Below are 19,044 nucleotides of genomic sequence, written 5' to 3'. Positions count from 1 at the left end.
CGGGACCGTTTTCCCCCTCGCCTCCTCCTCCCCCTTCTTTGAGGTTTTTGTACTTGTTTTGGTGCGAATAAACCGCAAAAAGCCGTCAGAGTCGAAGCTCAGTCAGACAATGGGCCGCATGAAATGTGTTCCCCGAAGGCCGGAGGACATGACCCAAGGGTCTCGATCCCTCTTAGCATCTCCAACGCGAATGTGGAACGACTCAAGGACACGTACCGTGCATAATTTTCAATGGAAAACAGCTGCTATTTGTTGCGCACAAAAGTGGTCTTTGTTGAGAGCAAATTTCCTTTATTCGAATCATGTGCCACTTGGGAAAGTATTTGCCAAAAACCTTTGATTTAAAATTGTTCTTTTTCCTGTTCTTAAAGTCCCCCAGGTAAAATATGAAAATGCTTAGAAAATACTTTTAGTGTTTTTGTATACCATTTTAAAAACGTACCCCTTATTAAAAAGTTCATATTTGAATATTTCGAACCTTAATAAAAAGTTTTTTTACCATTTAAATTTTTTTACCATTTTAAAAACATGTTTATATAATTTATTTATATTTATATTACCTTATTAAGCACTCAGAACCCAAAACTTTATTAAAACTGACCTCTACTTTCCTGCTCAATTTTATTGCAGATACACGAAGATCTAGAGAAAGAACCGGACTATTCTGGCTCCGGCTTTGGACCCGATGACGAGGACGCCGAACCCGACCAACACTCGCACAGTTCGCACAACACGCGCATTTCGCAGAACGGCGGCGCCGGCATAAACAGTAAGCATAACTCGAACGAGAACTTCGGCAAGAACAGCAAGAACAGCAACAGCGACCTCATCTCGAGTAGATTCAACAACAATAATAATCACAATCAGATCGACAACAGCCAGAATATCAATCTCAATCCCAATAATAACCATCAAACGAATAGTGGCACAATCATTGGTAGTAGCACCACAGCGAACAATAATAACCACAATATCAACATCAACAGCCAGAACGGCATCATCAGTGGCAGTGGTAGTGAGATCGGTGGCCATAGCACTGGCATTAACGCAATCGGTAAAGATCAAGCTAGTCATGTAAATGCAACACTCGTTGGTGTACCTTTCACACCCGCAACCACTTCTTCTACTTCTACCTCAATTTCAACAAACACACCACTTCCAACAACAGATACAGCTACAGCTACAGCTACAGATACAGTAACAGTTATAGATACAGATAGAGTACCAGCTAAAGATCGATCGAATTTAGTTATTAGTTACATTAGCATTAACGACAATTCAGCACCCTTTCCCCCAAATCATACACAACAACAACACCAACAATCGCATCTCTATATCCAGCAGCTCATACACCAACACAAACCTCATCCACAACCTCAACAACTTCGAGTTCGACACCAACGCCAGCAACCACCCCAACAACGACAACTGTCGCATCCACCACAACGGCAGCAACAAGTACCACATCGTCATCCTCGACAACCCAGCGTACTGCCAATTATAGTACCACAACGACCACGACCGCACCCACGATTCCCTTGCCCCCCAATCAGCCCATATTCCCGCCCTTCGATAAGGATCTGGACCTGGAGGCCAGCGGCGATAGCATCGACTCTGACGATGAGGACGATGAGGACGACACTGAATATAGTGAATCTCTGGACAAAGAAATCGACATCGATGATCCCGAATCGGCAACTCAGACGCCAATTGTTCCCAAAATCTCAGACGACGAAATCATCCATGATACCAAAACGGTGCCAGAAAATCCAATTTTTAAGGACGAAATCGATGTGGATGGAGGCGATGAGGATGAGAATGTGGATGGCGATGTTGATGGTCATAGAATCGGTGGCAACGATGGAGATATTACAGAGCGCGGACGTCAGTGGTTTTTATTTTTACCATTTTCTTTCTTACTTCTCATTATTTTATTTGGTTTTGTTTATATATATTTATATATTTATTTATGTAGTTTTGTGTTTTGTTGTGCCTTTTGCTTACCACCATATTTGTTTTACTGTCTTTATTGCACATCATTTATGTTGTCTTTGAGTCCTGGCACTGAGCTATATCTTTACTTATTTTGATTTTCTAGCTATGCTTTGGTTTTAAGATTTACTACAAAAAATACCTGAACAGTAATGTTGGTTTTTATATATACACAGAAAAATGGCAACATTTTATAGTTTTAAACTACACAAATACAGAATCAATCAATTTCTGAGTATATATAATACGTGCTTAACTTATTTTAAGTTGTTGCTTTTTGGCTTTTATGTAGACTGATTTGCTTTTGTTTAAGTAGTTTGCGTGTGTGCACTTTATGTACTTTAAATTACAAGTATCTTTTAGTCAATTTAAGTTTCACATTTGGTGTGTGTTCATGTATGATTTACTTTTTTTTTATCGCGCTCTGAAAAGTCTACGGTCAACGCTGCGGGTGTCCTGCAAATCCTCTCGTTCTCAGTCTCAGTCTGTCCTATGTCCCTGTCTCTGTCTCTGTCGAAGGATTGACCAATTTATCACTTAACAATTCCCACACATTCATTCGTTCATAAACCAATTCATTGAATCATTTCCGTTTACATTCTGTTCGTGACGTTCATTCGATTGGAAAAACTCCCGCAGAGCCAAACACACTTTCATTCGACCCTCATCGTTTAAGAGTTTAGTTTTAACCTTAAGCTAGCGCTAGATTAAGGCGAATATTTTAAGAATAGTTGAAATGCTTTTATCGTGACGGTAAAACGGTGAACAAACAAAGGGCAAAGACAATGCCAAAGCCAAACAATCGATTAGGCTGCAACAGTGAAAGCACTCCATCATGGAGTCGAGGTTTGGGGGGAAATACATTCTGCAATTCTTGCCCTAGGCATAAAGTTCCATTAACACTGTGCCGAGTGCTCCACCTCCTGCAGTTTGGTGAATGAAAATCGCCCGGAAAATCGCACTAAGCCGCGCAGTGATTTTGTGCTTTGTTGGTGGGGAAAAACACTTGGCGTGCTTCGCAGGCACTTCAAATGAAAAATCACTGATTCCTGGCAATGGCAAAAGGCTCCTGTTTCTGTTACCCACTCCCTTTTGTATTCTACGCGTAACTGTAGCCGCTTACTTGAGGCATTGATGCTCTTACTAACGCTTTGTGGGTGGTTGCACTGGGAGAAAAAAAAGATTACTACCATAAAAAACATTGTTCAAATAATGTAAGTCTCTCAAAGTTGCAGTTTTACTTTCCAAGTTTATATATATTGCTTAAATATTTTGGAAAAGTCAAAACATTATTAAACTATTTCCCCCAGGACATTGGAAATTGAAATCATATTTTAGCTCTACTGTTTATAGATTTCTGTGGCAGCTCAGTGATTCTTTCTTAAAGATACTCTTGGGTATGACAGTGAATTTTCTAGGGATTACAATCCCTAACAATCACAGTGTATGGTCCTAGGGAAAAGCGCCGAGCACCGCCAGAATCTGAAACATGGCCTAATGGCAATCGACTGTGTGGGTTCTGTGGGCTTATGGCTTCGATGTTTGCTTTGCAATCGCCACGCCACGCAATGCCTCGACCGAAAACACAAACACAAACACAATCAATATGGTCGGCTGACGCGGGTGACACACAGCACTGGCAATAATTTTGCCATAATTGCGCACAGTTGACCACACGAAACATCGTAGCACAAAGTGTGTGTTGCCTACCCAAAATCTCCAATCTGGGCAACAAAGTGCATTTTCCCATCAAATCCAGACACTCACACATACATACACACACACATGATGGCACCTTTATTGGTTGTGCACAAATAGAAAGATTTAAGGGCAGACAGACGAGCAGGAAATCAATGTGATGGCAAGTCAGCGAAGCTATCTCAAAGCTAGGAGCTGAGAAATCCATTTGCTCTTGGAAATCGCATTGAAAGGCAAATATTTATAACTCCAGAGCGACTCAAAGAACACTCTTTCTCGGTGATTGCCCCGAGTTTGCAAAGCGCATATAAAATCAATTCGAGGAGTTTGTTCGCGAGGGCCAATTCAAGGAGTCCTCGTGGGCATTACCTAATTAATATGCCTCCCCTCAAGGGAGCATCCATCCATGTGTGTGCTTTAGCGGCCCAGAAGTGAGGGTACAAGGGGGCTAAACAAGCAATTTGTTTGTCTTAAGCCGTTTGGAGAGCTTAATGGGGAGCGTGGGGATCAAACAATAGCTGCGTAAAGAATAAGGAGCAAACACATATGCCGTAATGAGGGGGAACGATGAACACAGGCCATGCCAATTAAATTAAATGTAAACTCGCGTTATTCGACAGCGCCAAATTGGGCTTTGAATTTTCGCAATTTCCCTCGTTTGTCAATTTTAAGCAAGCAGCATAATTGCATACTTTTGAGGGCATTGACTCGTGAGTCTAAGTCAACAGATGAAATTTTCCAGCAAAATGTGTCACAATTTGCATTCGCCTAGCTGGCAAACTTTTATCATTTCGCACAAAACTTTGCTGGAAATCCCTGCTCATTACCGTGAAATGAGCTGTCGGCTCTAGATATATTTATTTTGGCAAGTTTCTTAAAGGTAATCTAGCAGTCTTTGCACAATCTTTGGCTTTGTACCTGTTAAACCAAATAAAATCAAACAATATTTAAAATTAAAGTCAGACCCCCTACCGTAGTTCCCTAAAATAGATGCTCTAAAAACCTCTAGTGATATGATTTAGAGACTTAAATAATAATGTCAGAAAGTATAGTAAATGTTTTAGGACTTCTTTTTAGAGACATTTTTTTTTTTGGCATCCTTATATATTTAAAGAAACTTTGGGGACATACCACTTAAGACCTAGCTTTTGGAGTAAGTTTCCCTATGTAGTAAACGCAGCTCGACTAACATTAAGCCTTGTAAATACCGCATAACAGCTCATTAACACACGCACACACACACACACAAACACACACAAACACATACACATACACACATGTTTACCCAATCGTATACTCTCACTAAAACCAATATTGACACTCAAATCAATTTAATTGAATTGAATTGAATACCACCCACACAACACAAAACGAAACAAAACAACAATTCTATGTCTCACTCTCTGTTTTGTTTGATTTTGCTTGCACGTCATGGGCATAAATGGACTTTTTCGCACACTGCATCTCTTTCTCATCGCTACAATGCCTTCTCTTTCTCCGGAACAGCGGGCGCAGGTGGCAGCAACGTGCACGAATTGGACCCCAATACGAACGTGAATAGCCAGCCCTCCGACACGAAGGGCATCGATCACAGGCCCAACGGCAACGAAGTGGTCATCATGAGCGAGGACGATCGCACGTCGAGCTTCTTCTCGCAGCCCGGCATTCTGGCTGGTAAGTATATCTATATCTATAGGGTGGATTCTATAAACCTTGGGAAATTCCAAAACTTTATTACTAAGGCTTTAAATATTCAAAATTGTTTGTCAGATGATATTTTTTTAATTTAAACCAAATCAGTTACTACAGCAATACTATTTAGTGAATATCACTAATACGCCATGTTAGACACCATTATTATTAAAATATTAATAAAGACCGAATTTTTTCGTATCTACCACAAAATATTGCAAGCTTTCAGCTTTACTTATTTGTCAATAACCTAATGTTAAAAATAAAATACAAAATTTGTAATCGAGCCGTAATTTTCGTACTTTTATCATCACTGCGTATGAGTGATATATCTTAAAACTTAAACATATATCTTAAAACTTAACATATAATGCAATTCAAATAATAATGTTAAGTGAAAGAGAAGAGAAAAACCCAGAAAATACTCAACATGTAAAAGGCTTTAGAGTTCAACTTCTATGTTAAGATTCCCCTGATAAACCTTTATGTATGAAAAATCAGAATACTTAACTATTTCCCCTTTCCACAGCTGTTATTGGCGGCGCCGTTGTTGGCCTGCTCTGCGCCATACTCGTGGTGATGTTTATTGTGTACCGCATGAGGAAAAAGGACGAGGGATCCTATGCGCTGGACGAGCCCAAGCGATCGCCGGCCAACAATTCGTATGCGAAAAACGCGAATAATCGCGAGTTCTACGCCTGAGATAATGGTACGGCGCGCAGGTATTAAGTTGACCCATAGTGCAGGCAAAAAACTGTGAGGACGAGGGTGCGGAAAAATGGACGCAGGCGGAGCGACTGGGAATGGTTAGGCTCAACTGAATACACTGTGCGAAGTGGAAGTGCACCATCATCAGCGATCCACTAAAACAAGGATAGTTCATCCGCAGCAGCAGCTACAAAACTAACACAAAAAACAATTGAAAATTTCTACCGTTTTCAAAAAAAAACACACAATTTTTCGTGAGGGGTAAATAAAACTAAAATAAACAAAAAACAAATCGACAAAATAATAACGAAACAAAAACAAAAAAAAAAAAAAGGAAAACTTACCTGTAAGTTAATGCAATACACACACACACACAGACAAACAATCGACTCTCTGCGTGTGTGAGTGTGTGTATGCGACTTTTCTAATTAAGTAAGTTTTAAGAGACAAAAACAAACAAAAATATCAAATATAATTGCAAATAAATCATGCAAAATTTAATATATAAATAATATATTATATATAAATAGTGAAACCAATATAAGGGCGGGCAAAATTAAGAAAATTAATTATGAATTACGAGTATGTAGAGCAAAAGCTGAAAAAGCGGGAGAAAATTGAATAATAATAACTATAATAATACACACACACACACACGCGCATCCAACTACATAGATGTAAAAGGCAACTTTCGTGCATATTGAATATAGATGTATGCATTATATATGTTAGCTGAATAACGAAAGCGAATTGGATACATCACGATTATCTCTCAACTCTCGGTAGACCCCTCGTCGAACCACACACTCTTAACTCTTTATTTTAACAACCAATTGTCAAACGAAGTCCAATGAAAATAATTATAATTATAAATTGTGCGGCACATAACAAACGGAAATCGATGCATAAATGTTTTTAAGTTATACATAAGCAAAACTATGTAATTATTAGTGTAATTCCTAAAACAAACAAAACAAAAAGAAAACAAAAAATGAAAAATACTAAATCAAGCAAAACACAGATTTATGGACACTGTGAACCTTCCTGGAACCTAAAAAAAAAAACAAACAGAATTGAAATTGGAAGAACTATTTCTACTTTTTTCTAGAAAACACAAAACCATGAATATTTATTGAAAAGAATTTGAAATTGAAATTGGAAAACGAAATCGAAAAGTAATGGAAAATCGTCAATAAGAAAGCAATTGTACATTAATTTAGATTTCCACTTGGGTTTTAGAGTTATTCGAGATTTCCTTCGCTTGAATTAACTGCTTCTTCCATGGCTAAGAATCAAAATCGGATTAACGCATTAATTATTGTGCATTTATTTAGTTTTTACGTTCGCTGTCAATGACAATTGTTTAGTTTTGCAAGCAAAATACAAACGCGAATTAGAACGAAAACAACAACAGCAACAACAGCCACAGATAATAACCACATGCAATAGTGAAAATTAATTGTTAAGTTTACATGGCAAAATCATTTGAAACGAAAGCAGTCCAGCAACAAAATGTTATACTCACCCCCACACCCACGCCCTCACATAACCAATCAATTAGCTGCAATACTTGTTTAATTGTTAGTCAACCAATATTCTCTCTCCAACTCTCATGCCATATTTTCATTGCGAAAAGAAAGTTATGAAAAAACGAAAACTAATATATAACATATAAGTATATAATTAGCAACATAAATCAATTGTGTGTGTAACTGTGTATAATGCATAAATAATGAATTAAACATACTACTACTTTGACAGCAGAGCATATAACAATGGGAAATTTCGAACATCATCAGAACAGAAAACTATTTTCCCCCTTCCAAAATCCAAAAAGAAACTTACACACAAAAACACACACACACGATGCAAACAAACACGAGAACATGAACAACAGCCGCAGTAGCAGCAGCAGCAGCAACAGCAACAGGAACTAAAACATTTTTCTGAACACAACATTTTCTACACTGTAAAAAACGCAACCGCAACTTTTTTGATATGTACACGTACTATGTTTGTTCTACTCTCGACCCATAGTACGTTTTGTCAAATTTTACATCAACTTTTTTTGCTACTTTGTAAGCGTTTAGTTTGTTAGTTTTTTAAAATGCGCTGAATGTACTGAGAAATTGGTTTTGATTTGCTAAATAAAACTGGTATAAAACTAATTTAAACAAAACATCTCGATTTCTTTTCTGTATTAGTTTTATATCCACATGACTTGGTCGTGTTTGCTTTACAGATTAGCTTTCATTAGGGGCTTCAGGTAAGTCTCAAAGGATTTTTGAACGGGCTTTTGGTTCATGGTGCTGCGCTTGGCCGAATCGAAGAGTCTTGGATAAACATTGCCATCGTAGCTGCCCAAAACAGAGTTGAGAACACGGTCGTGGAACCCAAAGCCATCGCATATGGCCACCGCGTTAGGTCGGAACTTCTCCAACGAAATCTCCAGGCGTTTTTGCAGCGACCTCAAATCCTCATCGCTGAGGCTAATGAACTGGTTGCAAACAAAAAAATTAATAAAAAATTAATTTATAGGAATAGAGCAGAAAACTTACTCTCAAAATATCGTTGAGGTTATTGAGCACAGTCTGGACCAGGAACAGTTCGAGGACATTCTCCAAAACTTTGTTGAGAGCCGGGGAACGCTTTTGGGCCTTGGCACCTGTGATTTGCTCTAGGAATGTCTGGCACACAAACTGTCGGCCATGAAGCTAAAAAATTGGTTGATAAAGTCTGATTAATTAATATCTTTACACACTTTTAATAAAATGTCTTTTAAATTGACTATAATCGAATCACTATTTAAATCTTTTTCTTGACTTTTATTTGATTTAACTAACCTCAGCAGCACGAACAAGCTCAATGCCCGTGTTATTAGCCGCCACACCCTGAGATTGACCGCTGGCCATGCGTTCCGCCAAGTTCTCGAAGGCAATGCGGGTTTTCCTATAGGAAATTATATTTAAATTTTCTTTAAAATTGCATTTTAAAGCCAAACTTACTGTGCTGCCGTGTACTGCAACGCCTTGATAATGCACTGCCAGGAGTTGTCCCACTTGGGGAACTCTTTTAGCTGCATGGAGCTGGCAAAGTAGCTGTACGATGCGGACACCGGTTTCTTTTCCACAAAAGAGGCCCAGGCCTTGACCAAAGCACGTCCAATCTGGAGAAGTAGCACTGTGTTCTCGCCCTCGTAGGTGTATGCAGCCACAGCGTTTCCATAGATATTGCTCAAGTTTGCTGCCGTGAGGTAACCATGTCCTCCAGTTGAGAGCCGCAGTCGCTCAATGCCGGCACAGCCGTCTGTGGTGCAAAGAACCTTCAGGGCGCAGGACAGGATGTGCATGTCGGGCAGACGATCGAACTTGCCATTGTTGGCCTCCTGCACCGTCTGGGCATATATCTCCCACATATACTCGGCGGCCAGGTGATAGGCCATTCCGCTAGCGATCTCGGGGAAGAGCTTCAGACGCTGGGTAACATGATCCATGATCTGCGGCTCGGGTTGGCTGCACATTAAATGGTTTTAGGGAATTTCTGTAATAATAAAATAAACTACTGAGATACTCACTTGGGTTCGATGGGACTCTGCCGCCGAACAGCCGAGTACCGGGTGGCAATGGTGGCCGCCTCCAAAAGCAGCGTGGAGTTCAGATTGACAATCAGGCAGCGGGTGAAGACCATGGTCAGGTAGTTAAGTCTCGATGCCGGACTGGCTTTGAAGGTGCCATCTCGCTCCACCTTGGCGAACTTCATCAGCATGTTGGTGCGCGGAATGCGAACTTGGTTCAGTCCCAGGAAGCCCTGATTCACGGACACCATGCCGAGTTTCTTGCCAACCTCACCAATATCGATTCCCGGCAGTGGCATATGCGTCTCGGCATCTCGCACCGGCACAATGAACATTTGTACACCATGATGAGCATCAGCAATATACAACTGAGCCACCACCATGGCATGATTGGCAGTATGTCCCACTATTGGAGTAAAACAGGAGAATTAAGTAAGGAGAATGGTGGTTTCTAAATTTGAATCACTTACAGCCGCCAGGCCACCACTTGTAAGCCTCCAAGTTCGGCGTATTCAGCACAAACTCATCCGTTTGGGGATCAAAGTCCGCCCGTGTGGCAATCCCACGGACATTGGTTCCATGGGCCAGCTCCGTCTGGGCATAGGTGCCAATAATGTTGCAGTTCTCCGCCGCCTTGCCCCACTTCTCCACCTGTTCGGGGGTTCCCTGTCCCTTGATCACATCCACGAACATGGTGATGTGAGTGGACACCGGATGATTGGCCGGAAAGAGTCCATGGCTCTGTACACTGAACAGCACTCCGCTGCCAGCACATAGAGATAAGAAGTTGGGGCAATCCAATTTTACACTTTGGCCGTTTATACTCACGGCCAGATATCGTTGCCTCCGGGATTTAGTTTGTTCTGCAGTGCCTTCAGTTTGGTAGCAGCCTCAGCCACCTTCTTCACACTCGAATTGTAGACTTCCTCGTGGGACATGTACTCATGGTCCAGGCCATAGCCATCCTCCAGATCACTGAAGATGGCCTTCTCTTTTTATAAAAATATAGAAGTTCAATAAAATAATAATATTTGCTAATTTAAAAGAATTAAGAAAAGGAAACTATTTAACTAGTTTGCATAATTATTGAACACTGATAAAAAGTGTTTATATATAGATTGGAACTGTTGTTATCACCTGGGGGTTTGGATGAGCCCCTTTGAGCTGATAAGAAACCTAATCATTGCAACTTCAAATTTTAATTCAGCCGTCCAACAGTGTTTAATTATTCTTGGACTTTGCGGCCATTAGCTAAACTCTTTGGACCCTGACTATCTTATTGGCCAATAAGGGCCAAAACCGTTGCCATATCACGTACATATGCCGGTGTGGGTCTCTTCTGATAAGTGATATACTTTGATATTTACCAATTTCGCGTTTGGTCTTTAGCTTGTCCTGACCACCCTGCCACCAGGCTGCAAACTCCTCCACATCGAACTCGGCTCCCGTGCGTTCTTTCTGAAGATCTGGATTCACTGTGTTTGGTATTAATTTCTTGATGTGCGACATTGTAATAACAAATTAATTTGTAAACTTAATAGCTTTCCAAGACCAGATCCAACCAACAGCTGTGAGCTCAACACTACCTCTGAGCGAAAATGAATTCAACGGCGAAAAGGAAAGCTTTTGGAGGGGCAAAGTGCACATGAAAGCTTTTTTAAGAGAGAAAGCTGATCGTCACAACTTAACCAAGAGTAAACTTTCATGTTTAGCGAAAGAATTTAGATTATGAAGATTATATTACTCGAGAACACAATTTATAAAATAATAACAAAACAAGCTGTATTCAGTTAAAGAGGAGAATATATTATAAACAGTTTTATTTACAAAATCATAACAAAAAAGACTGGGCATGTACAAAATCAATACATACCGGGTATAAACATTAACATAACCCAAAATCTAGTTCAACACTAGATAATGGATTTACAAATGACTTAAAATTGGTGCTAGGCACTACATATTGGACTTCATGAAAGGTTTCAGGAGTTCATGGAAGGACTTTGGCACTGACTTCTGGTTCACCGGGTTTTTGAGAGCCGCATCGAAGATACGCTCATAGGCATTGCCATCGTAGGAGCCCAAAGTGGAGTTTAGTTGGAGGTCACTAAAGTCGAAGCCATCCACAATAGCCACAGCATCGGGTCGCAGTTTGGTGAGCACCGTTTCCAAACGATCCTGCAGCCGCGTGAGATCCGTATCGGTCAGTTCAACAAACTGGAAAGCGGAAAATTTTGTATTTGAACATACTTCAATAATCTCTAGCTTACCCTAAGTAGATGGCCCATTTGATTAAGTGTCTCCTTGACCAGGTACAGCTCCAGAAGGTTTTCCAAAACTCGATTGAGCGCCGCTGAGCGGGTTTTGGATTTGGGTCCAGTCACTTCAGCGGTGAAAGAGCCGAAAACAAAGGCGCGTCCATGGAGCTAAAGGGCAACAAAATGTTGAGATTTTTGAAAAACAGAGTTCAAAGTCCAAGATATGTTAGCCAACCAACCTCGGCTGCTTGGGTGAACTCAATGCCCGTATGATTAGCCGCATTCCCTTCGGTCTCGCCCTTAGATAGTCGGTTGGAAAGGCTCTCAAAGGCCACACGTGTCTTACTGCAATTGAAGACAAGTTAACAAAGGTTGAAATTGGTAAAAAGTTAGCAGCACTTACTTAGCAGCTGCATACTGCATGGCCTTCACCATGTTTTCCCAGCTGCCTGTCCATTTGCCAAACTCCGGATTTTTTTGCACCTCGGCCAGATAGCGAACGGTGGGCGCCAACGGAGCTCCACTCAACGCCGACCGCCAGGTCTTCATCAAAAAGCGACCAATCTGCAGCAGCAGTACTGTGTTCTCGCCCTCGTAGGTGCAGGCTGCGCTGGCATTTACGTAAATATTGCTCATGTTGGACGAGATGAGGTACCCGTGGCCGCCACATGCCAAACGCAATCTTTCCACGCCAGCGGCAGAGTCCATTGAGCAGGTTACTTTTAGAGCGCAGGACAGGGAATGCAGCTCCGGCAGGCGCTCATACTTTCCGTGTTCTATATCCTCAATGGTCACATCGTAGAGGTTCCATAAGTAGTCACTGGCCAGCCAATGGGCCAAACTGGTGGCAATCTCCGGGAAAAGCTTCATTTGCTGAGTGACGTGATCCATGATCTGGGGCTCACGTTCCCTGAAAATGAATTAAGGGCTCGTTCATTCGCATTATATATACCTTGGCAAAAACTCACTTGGGATTTATGGGACTTTGGCGTCTGACAGCCGAGTATCTAGTGGCAATGGTGGAAGCGGCCGCCAACATCAACGAATTATTTTTGGCAACTAGACAGCGCGTGCGCACCATGGCAAAATAGGTAAGCACATTCGTGGGACTGCTAACATAGGATCCATCGGCATTGACCTGGGCATGTCGCATTAGCATGCGAGTCCTTGGTATCCGCACATTCTTAAGGCCCAGAAAGCCATTGTTAACCCCCCAAAAGCCCATCTTCTTGCCAATGTCACCGATGTGAACGCCAGGCAGTGGCTCGTGGGTCTCCTCATCACGCACCTGTATGAAGAACATATGCGGGCCCTTGGACTTGTTGTCGATATACAGCTGAGCCATTACCAAACAATAGTTGGAACTGTGACCCACTGAAAATAGTGAGATAAGATTGGTTATATGTTAGATAAAGGTAGGCCAAAAAGCTTACATCCGCCAGGCCACCACTTGTAGGAGGAAATCGACGGTGTGTTGAGCACAAATTCATCTGTCTTGGGATCGAAATCAGCCCGGGTTTCCAGTCCGCGCAGATAGGTTCCATGGCCCAGTTCCGTTTGAGCGTAGGTGCCGCATATCTCGAAGCGTTCCAGTCGCTTGCCAAAGTCCTCGTACTGCTCCGGAGTGCATTGAGCCTGCAGAGCTTTCACCAGCATCACATACATTACGCCAAAGGGATTGCCGCCGGGCACAAGACCCCACATCACTTGGTGATCGTACAGTTTCCTGGATAATTATCGTATTAAGCCAATAAGAATGGTTTATAATGCATATGAAGAAGGAACACTAACGGCCAGTAATCATCGCCGCCAGGATTACGCTCTTCCTGCAGACGTCGCAGCTTTTTGGCCACCTCAATGCCTCCCTTCACGGAGAATTCGACGATCTCCTCGTGCGATTTGTTCTGCAATTGCAACATCTCCAGCACATCCACATCCTGCTGCATATATGCACCTATTCGAGATGAAAAACAGCAAAGTCAGCATGACCCACTGAAGTTGTTTTTCGCTGATTAGAGCGACTATTAGATTTATGGACTTACGAACGCCGCGGATGAACTTTAGAGTCTCCTCGCTTCCGGCCCAAAAGGCCGCGAATTCTTCGCTGCTAAAACTCGCTCCATCGCGTTCCTTTTGCAGATCGGGATTAACGGAAGTGGGAATAACGGAATTGGCCATTATTATGTGATATGTAGAAACCAAACTGCGGACTTCGGACTGCGCGCCAAGAGAACCGATCGCGAAATGAGCTCCCAACCGCCAATACCACTCAATAAGTAAAAGTGAAAACGGTCATCAAACTTTGTAAACTTCGCTCTTCCGTTTCGACGAGAGCTTTAGCTTCAGTGGTAACTGGGTTTTTATGGCATTGGTGCCACCCTTATCTCGGTAGTCGCTTGATCATAGTTCAAATCTTCATGGTTTATTTGCTTAGCGCGATTAGTAACTTGTTGAAAAAGATTAATAACTTTTTAAGATTTCACAGATTTTAGAACTAGAACCAGATTAGTAAACTGATAACATGTTTTAGATCACTTTTGATCGTCCCTAACATAGAATATCGATAAAAAGAGTTGTTAAACCTTAAAGCTTCGAAAAACGTATATTTTCTACTTTTCAATTTAATAATAGAACTGTTTTCTTCGTTTTTATTTTATTTAATTTTGAATCTCTAATTTTAATTTAATAATGACCCAGGTTTCTTATTTTTTTTAGTTTTGAATATCTAATAATCTTTAAAAGTATTTAACTGTTAACTATCAGCACTGTTAAGTCTTAAGTAACGTATCTGTTAATTAACATAATGCTATCGGTTTCCTGACTATCGAAAGTCTACCACCTCAATTGATTTGTTTTGTTTTGGTAGGACTTTACAGTTTATTTTAATGACTTTTGCTGCCCAAAAATGCCCATAAACTTTAATATTGGTCTGCTTGGACATGTGGATAGCGGAAAGACCACTTTGGCCAAGGCTTTGAGTTCGATTTCCAGCACGGCAGCCTTCGACAAAAATCCCCAGTCACAAGAGCGCGGAATCACATTGGATTTGGGCTTCAGTGGACTTTTGGTGGGTGATTCTACGAGTTTTCCTGAAGGCGAGCAACTCCAGTTCACCTTCGTTGACTGTCCCGGCCATGCAAGTCTCATACGCACTATTATAGGAGGTGCTTACATTAATCTGCTTTAATCTGTTTATTAATCATCTCCAATTGTAGGAGCCCAGATCATTGATCTCATGCTTCTCGTGGTCGACGCCCAGAAAGGAATCCAAACACAGACGGCAGAGTGCCTGATTATCGGCGAGTTGCTGCAGAAAAAATTGATTGTGGTAATCAATAAAATAGATGCTTATCCAAAGGATCAGAGGGACTCAAAGCTGGTGAAGCTCCGTTTGCGTCTTTCAAAGACTTTGGCAGACACCAGGTTTGGTGGCAAAGTGCCTATCTATGCAGTGTCTGCTCTAGAAGGAACCGGCATCTCTGAGTTGCGAAACGGATTGAAAGAGACCTTTTTCCAGCCGGAAAGAAACGTTACTGATCCATTGCTGATGTACGTTGATCACTGTTTTGGAATAAAAGGTCAGGGAACCGTCTGCACGGGCACCATCCTCCAGGGAAAAGTTCAGGTGAACGATGTGATAGAGCTGCCAGCCCTTGGCGAGCAAAGGAAAGTGAAGTCAATGCAGATGTTCCGCCAGAACGTGTGCAGCGCCTCAATGGGAGATCGAATTGGCCTCTGTGTGACCCAGTTCAATGCCAAGCTGATGGAACGCGGTGTAATTGCCCAGCCAGGATACCTGAAACCCATATACGTTGTGTGCCTGCAGCTCAAACCGATACGCTACTACAAACAGGCCATCAAATCCAAGAGCAAACTACACATCTCAGTGGGACATGACACTGTAATGGCAAGTGTGACTTTGTTTAGGGATGAGGACAACTTATCACCCAAGTTTCAACTAGACAAAGAGTACGAGTATGTGGAGGAAGTTCAGCCTGCCGAGATGCAATCCACTGAAGTGATCTTCGTCCTGCTACAGTTTGAAACCCCTGTACTGATGCCTCCAAATGTAACACTAATTGCCTCCAAACTGGACATGGATGTCCATAGTAGTAGCTGCCGTTTGGCCTTTTGGGGACGCGTCGCGTGGCAGACGCAGAGCTCCAACTTCATCCAGGAGGAGCTGCCAAAACTCCACATCTTCAAGCGGAAACAGAAAGTTGGGAGTATTCAGCGAGTGGTGAATGCCAAAGAAGTGATTGTTCAAAATCTTTTCAAGAAAGAGGCCAAACGTGAGCTGTACGTGGGCAAGTTGGTGGAGCTGTCGTCCGGACAAAAAGGTCGCATTGATCGTACATTTGGACAGACCTCAAAAGTGTCAATTACTTTGCAGGATGCTCTGTCGCCCGAAACAGTAACCAATGTCAAGAATGTACAGGTTTTACTTAACTGTAAGAAGTATGTATTCAATAAACAGGCGGGTCTGTTTCAATAACTGGAGTGGTACTTTAAATTGCGCAAAAAAACGCAAAGAGTATTAAAGTTAACAGTGCGGAAGAAATGGAGTGTTATTTTTTAGGGTGAACATTTGTCTAAGTTTGAATGGCGTTAGAGATGAAACATCATCGATGATTCCTGCCAAACATCGATACTACCGAAGTTTTTAAAAATATTGATGGCATCGATGCCATCGATGTTTTTCCACCTCTATTGCCAATGAGTCCAAACAACAATTTTGTTGCAGCAAACAAAAACATCGAATCGGAAACGAAAACGAATAGTCCCCGTGTCGAAGAGCCACCGCCAAATCCCGCACCTCCACTCCAGCCAACCGAAGAGGCCAAAAACCACCAATGTTCCCAGTGCTGCCGCCGTTGCTGCTGCTCCTCCTCCTCCTCTTCTTTGCCAAGGGAACCCACCAAATCAATGTCGATTGCAACGAGCTGCAGATGATGGGCCAGTTCATGTGCCCGGATCCGGCGAGAGGTCAAATCGATCCAAAGACGCAGCAGCTGGCCGGATGCACCAAGGAGGGCCGCGCCCGCGTCTGGTGCATTGCCGCCAACGAGATCAATTGCACGGAGACGGGCAACGCCACCTTCAGTCGGGAGATACCCTGCAAGTGGACGTGGGTAAAGCTGGACTATCTTGTTTATCTTATCTTCAAAAGAATCTTCTTTCATACAGAAATGGCTATCACCTGGACACCACGCTGCTGCTCTCCGTCTTCCTGGGCATGTTCGGCGTGGATAGGTTCTACCTGGGCTACCCGGGCATCGGACTCCTTAAGTTCTGCACCCTCGGCGGCATGTTCCTGGGCCAGCTGATCGACATCGTGCTAATTGCCCTGCAGGTTGTGGGTCCGGCAGATGGATCCGCCTACGTGATACCCTACTACGGGGCCGGCATTCATATCGTGCGTAGCGATAATATGACCTACCGGCTGCCCAGGGACGACTGGTGATGGTTAAGGCGGCACAGTGCCTGGTGTACAGTAGATCACGTTAAGTCCTTGTTATACCTTAAGTACGGCTTATGACACTAACGATAAGCAACGACTGCGGAACTCCGATTCGGATCGAGACTCTGATTAGTGCATTACGTACCCTAGTTGATAAGTGTAAAGATTGTTGCCACCCTCCTTTGCGTAGCCTAAGTTGCATTGTTTAGTCTTAGTTACCACTGTACATGGTCCCTCATACAACTCTACAACTGTGTAATTGTATAGGCCGCATAGACAAATTGTTTGCCAATATAACTAACGATTTTAATCAGACTGCCGTGATCACCGTTCATATCCACAGCGGGCAGCGGGATTGCCTCTGCCAGTCACTCTTCTTGGCAATATAATTGGCCCACTTGTACATTGATCTCGCTAACATTTTCGGCGTGACAGAGATTGGGGAACAAAAGAACAGAAAAAACGACAACGCCGGCGACATCCCGCCTTGTTGACGTTGTTGACTCACCGGCGAAACGCCCAGACGCCAGAGCAAATCGACGGAGAACGCACAGACCGGGCAGTCCGAGGGCGAGATGGAAGGAGGATCTGTTCGGCAAACATTTGCTCTGCTGGCCCTTTCATCTGATTGGCATTTCCGAAATTATCAGCGGCGACGCATCAGCCGGCGAGTTGTTCGATTTTAATTGCATGGCCGGGGTCGCCTGTAATTCGATGCGTTTTAATTAGGCTCTCAATTAAGATCAAGTTGAGTTTTATCTTGAAATGGGTGAGTGTTGCGAGTAGCATGCAAATGGGATGATTGGTCGCTAAGGTTTTATGTCATGCTATGCCGTTTTTATTTTATTATAAGATCTGGTCTCGTTTTTCCTTAATTAATGGGGTACTTATATTTTCAAATTTATTTTATCCTTACGTTAAGGCTTTCGAGAAATGGGAAATGTTTTATGTTTTTTTTTAAACTTCCTTAAAATTCATATATAAATAAGGTAGTAAGTAATATATTTCTACATATTTGGAAACAAATTAATATTTTCTGTTTCTATATCCGTGTCTTATAGGTTCCGAGTAACTATTTTCAGAAAGATTTTTAAATTTGGGCTTGCAAAAGTAATTTTAAATCTCGGCAATTTAAAAGTTTACAAAATATTTTATTTTTATTTTATTTAAATGATTACCTAATACAAATAATGAACAATATTATTCCAAATCAGCGCCAAAATTTCAATAGGACGGTATTATTGTTGCAAATAAATTAAAATTTTGAAATATTTAATTAAATCATTAAAATCATTAGAAAATCGGTCAAGTTTCAAAGGAAGTTTTTGGTATTTGATAAGCCAGTGCTGCTCCAACTGCTTACAAAACAGTTTGAAAGCCACTCAGCTCCCGTAAAACTGTATAGAAATGCGGTATTGTTGAGCGTTGGCCCAGGCAACAGAAAGTAATACTACACAATTGCCACGCCCACATCCCAACCCCTCTTTAATTGGCAATGCACTGACCCCGGCCACACCCACCGCCCACTTTATTGTTATGTAGACTGGTGGACATGTCGAGAAGAGCTTTTCAATTAGCCCGGCCAGAAGTTAACAATGTGTTGTTGATATGTCGCAGTGGAATCCGTCCACTGGATACACCTAATTACAGAGTGAGAGTCG

At 42.1% G+C, this 19,044-nt stretch overlaps 5 protein-coding genes across 11 annotated transcripts in view; 3 read left to right on the top strand and 2 right to left on the bottom strand.

Annotated features, from left to right (window-relative positions):
• The window catches only part of LOC108145202 (syndecan), a 97,281-nt gene extending 90,919 nt beyond the window's left edge, over positions 1-6,362 (top strand). For 2 of the 7 annotated variants that reach the window (XM_041707731.1, XM_041707732.1), the window contains 4 exons: positions 631-1,054; positions 1,342-1,884; positions 5,197-5,364; positions 5,912-6,362. In XM_041707731.1, coding sequence (XP_041563665.1) covers positions 631-1,054; positions 1,342-1,884; positions 5,197-5,364; positions 5,912-6,084 — 1,308 coding nt within the window. In that variant the 3' untranslated portion in view covers positions 6,085-6,362. The remainder of the gene's footprint in view (positions 1-630; positions 1,055-1,341; positions 1,885-5,196; positions 5,365-5,911) is intronic. The other 5 variants (XM_041707733.1, XM_041707735.1, XM_041707734.1 and 2 more) reach the window with 5 other exon arrangements.
• Positions 6,363-8,273: 1,911 nt separating this feature from the next.
• On the bottom strand, positions 8,274-11,268 carry LOC108145237 (probable peroxisomal acyl-coenzyme A oxidase 1). The gene is made up of 8 exons (XM_017270504.2): positions 11,032-11,268; positions 10,493-10,655; positions 10,135-10,427; positions 9,665-10,070; positions 9,096-9,602; positions 8,934-9,039; positions 8,649-8,804; positions 8,274-8,587 (listed from the first exon to the last, which is right to left on the bottom strand). Exons 1-8 carry the CDS (start codon positions 11,171-11,173, stop codon positions 8,327-8,329), a joined length of 2,034 nt encoding a protein of 677 aa, XP_017125993.1. The 5' UTR covers positions 11,174-11,268; the 3' UTR covers positions 8,274-8,326.
• A 181-nt stretch (positions 11,269-11,449) lies between these two features.
• On the bottom strand, positions 11,450-14,425 carry LOC108145238 (probable peroxisomal acyl-coenzyme A oxidase 1). Its single transcript, XM_017270505.2, has 8 exons — positions 13,965-14,425; positions 13,714-13,876; positions 13,356-13,648; positions 12,891-13,296; positions 12,326-12,832; positions 12,162-12,267; positions 11,935-12,090; positions 11,450-11,881 (listed from the first exon to the last, which is right to left on the bottom strand). The coding sequence occupies exons 1-8, from the start codon at positions 14,098-14,100 to the stop codon at positions 11,621-11,623; spliced, it is 2,028 nt and encodes a 675-aa protein (XP_017125994.1). The 5' UTR covers positions 14,101-14,425; the 3' UTR covers positions 11,450-11,620.
• Positions 14,426-14,696: 271 nt separating this feature from the next.
• Positions 14,697-16,436, top strand: LOC108145208 (selenocysteine-specific elongation factor). Its single transcript, XM_017270449.2, has 2 exons — positions 14,697-15,086; positions 15,138-16,436. Exons 1-2 carry the CDS (start codon positions 14,828-14,830, stop codon positions 16,415-16,417), a joined length of 1,539 nt encoding a protein of 512 aa, XP_017125938.1. The 5' UTR covers positions 14,697-14,827; the 3' UTR covers positions 16,418-16,436.
• A 214-nt stretch (positions 16,437-16,650) lies between these two features.
• LOC108145207 (TM2 domain-containing protein CG10795) lies at positions 16,651-17,698 on the top strand. Its single transcript, XM_017270448.2, has 2 exons — positions 16,651-17,050; positions 17,110-17,698. The coding sequence occupies exons 1-2, from the start codon at positions 16,776-16,778 to the stop codon at positions 17,384-17,386; spliced, it is 552 nt and encodes a 183-aa protein (XP_017125937.1). The 5' UTR covers positions 16,651-16,775; the 3' UTR covers positions 17,387-17,698.
• The last annotated feature ends 1,346 nt before the right edge of the window (positions 17,699-19,044 follow it).

Source organism: Drosophila elegans, unplaced genomic scaffold (genome assembly GCF_018152505.1).
Source record: "Drosophila elegans isolate 14027-0461.03 unplaced genomic scaffold, ASM1815250v1 contig_183, whole genome shotgun sequence".
Lineage (NCBI taxonomy): Eukaryota > Metazoa > Arthropoda > Insecta > Diptera > Drosophilidae > Drosophila > Drosophila elegans.
Note: the sequence above shows the minus strand (reverse complement) of the source record. Positions and strands in the feature narration are given on the sequence as shown.

What these genes read in the sequence shown, in the direction of transcription:
- LOC108145238 (XM_017270505.2), bottom strand. Translation starts at nt 14,100, where the DNA reads ATGGCCAATTCCGTTATTCCCACTTCCGTTAATCCCGATCTGCAAAAG. An exon ending in CAAGTGGTGGCCTGGCGGAT is followed by an intron (nt 13,297 to 13,355) that starts GTAAGCTTTTTG and finishes CACTATTTTCAG; the next exon opens with TGGGTCACAGTTCCAACTAT. An exon ending in CAAAGTCCCATAAATCCCAA is followed by an intron (nt 12,833 to 12,890) that starts GTGAGTTTTTGC and finishes ATTCATTTTCAG; the next exon opens with GGAACGTGAGCCCCAGATCA.
- LOC108145207 (XM_017270448.2), top strand. Translation starts at nt 16,776, where the DNA reads ATGTTCCCAGTGCTGCCGCCGTTGCTGCTGCTCCTCCTCCTCCTCTTC. An exon ending in GAGATACCCTGCAAGTGGAC is followed by an intron (nt 17,051 to 17,109) that starts GTGGGTAAAGCT and finishes TCTTTCATACAG; the next exon opens with AAATGGCTATCACCTGGACA.
- LOC108145237 (XM_017270504.2), bottom strand. Translation starts at nt 11,173, where the DNA reads ATGTCGCACATCAAGAAATTAATACCAAACACAGTGAATCCAGATCTT. An exon ending in GGAGGCAACGATATCTGGCC is followed by an intron (nt 10,428 to 10,492) that starts GTGAGTATAAAC and finishes ATGTGCTGGCAG; the next exon opens with CGGAGTGCTGTTCAGTGTAC. An exon ending in ACCTCAACGATATTTTGAGA is followed by an intron (nt 8,588 to 8,648) that starts GTAAGTTTTCTG and finishes GTTTGCAACCAG; the next exon opens with TTCATTAGCCTCAGCGATGA.
- LOC108145208 (XM_017270449.2), top strand. Translation starts at nt 14,828, where the DNA reads ATGCCCATAAACTTTAATATTGGTCTGCTTGGACATGTGGATAGCGGA. An exon ending in CATACGCACTATTATAGGAG is followed by an intron (nt 15,087 to 15,137) that starts GTGCTTACATTA and finishes CTCCAATTGTAG; the next exon opens with GAGCCCAGATCATTGATCTC.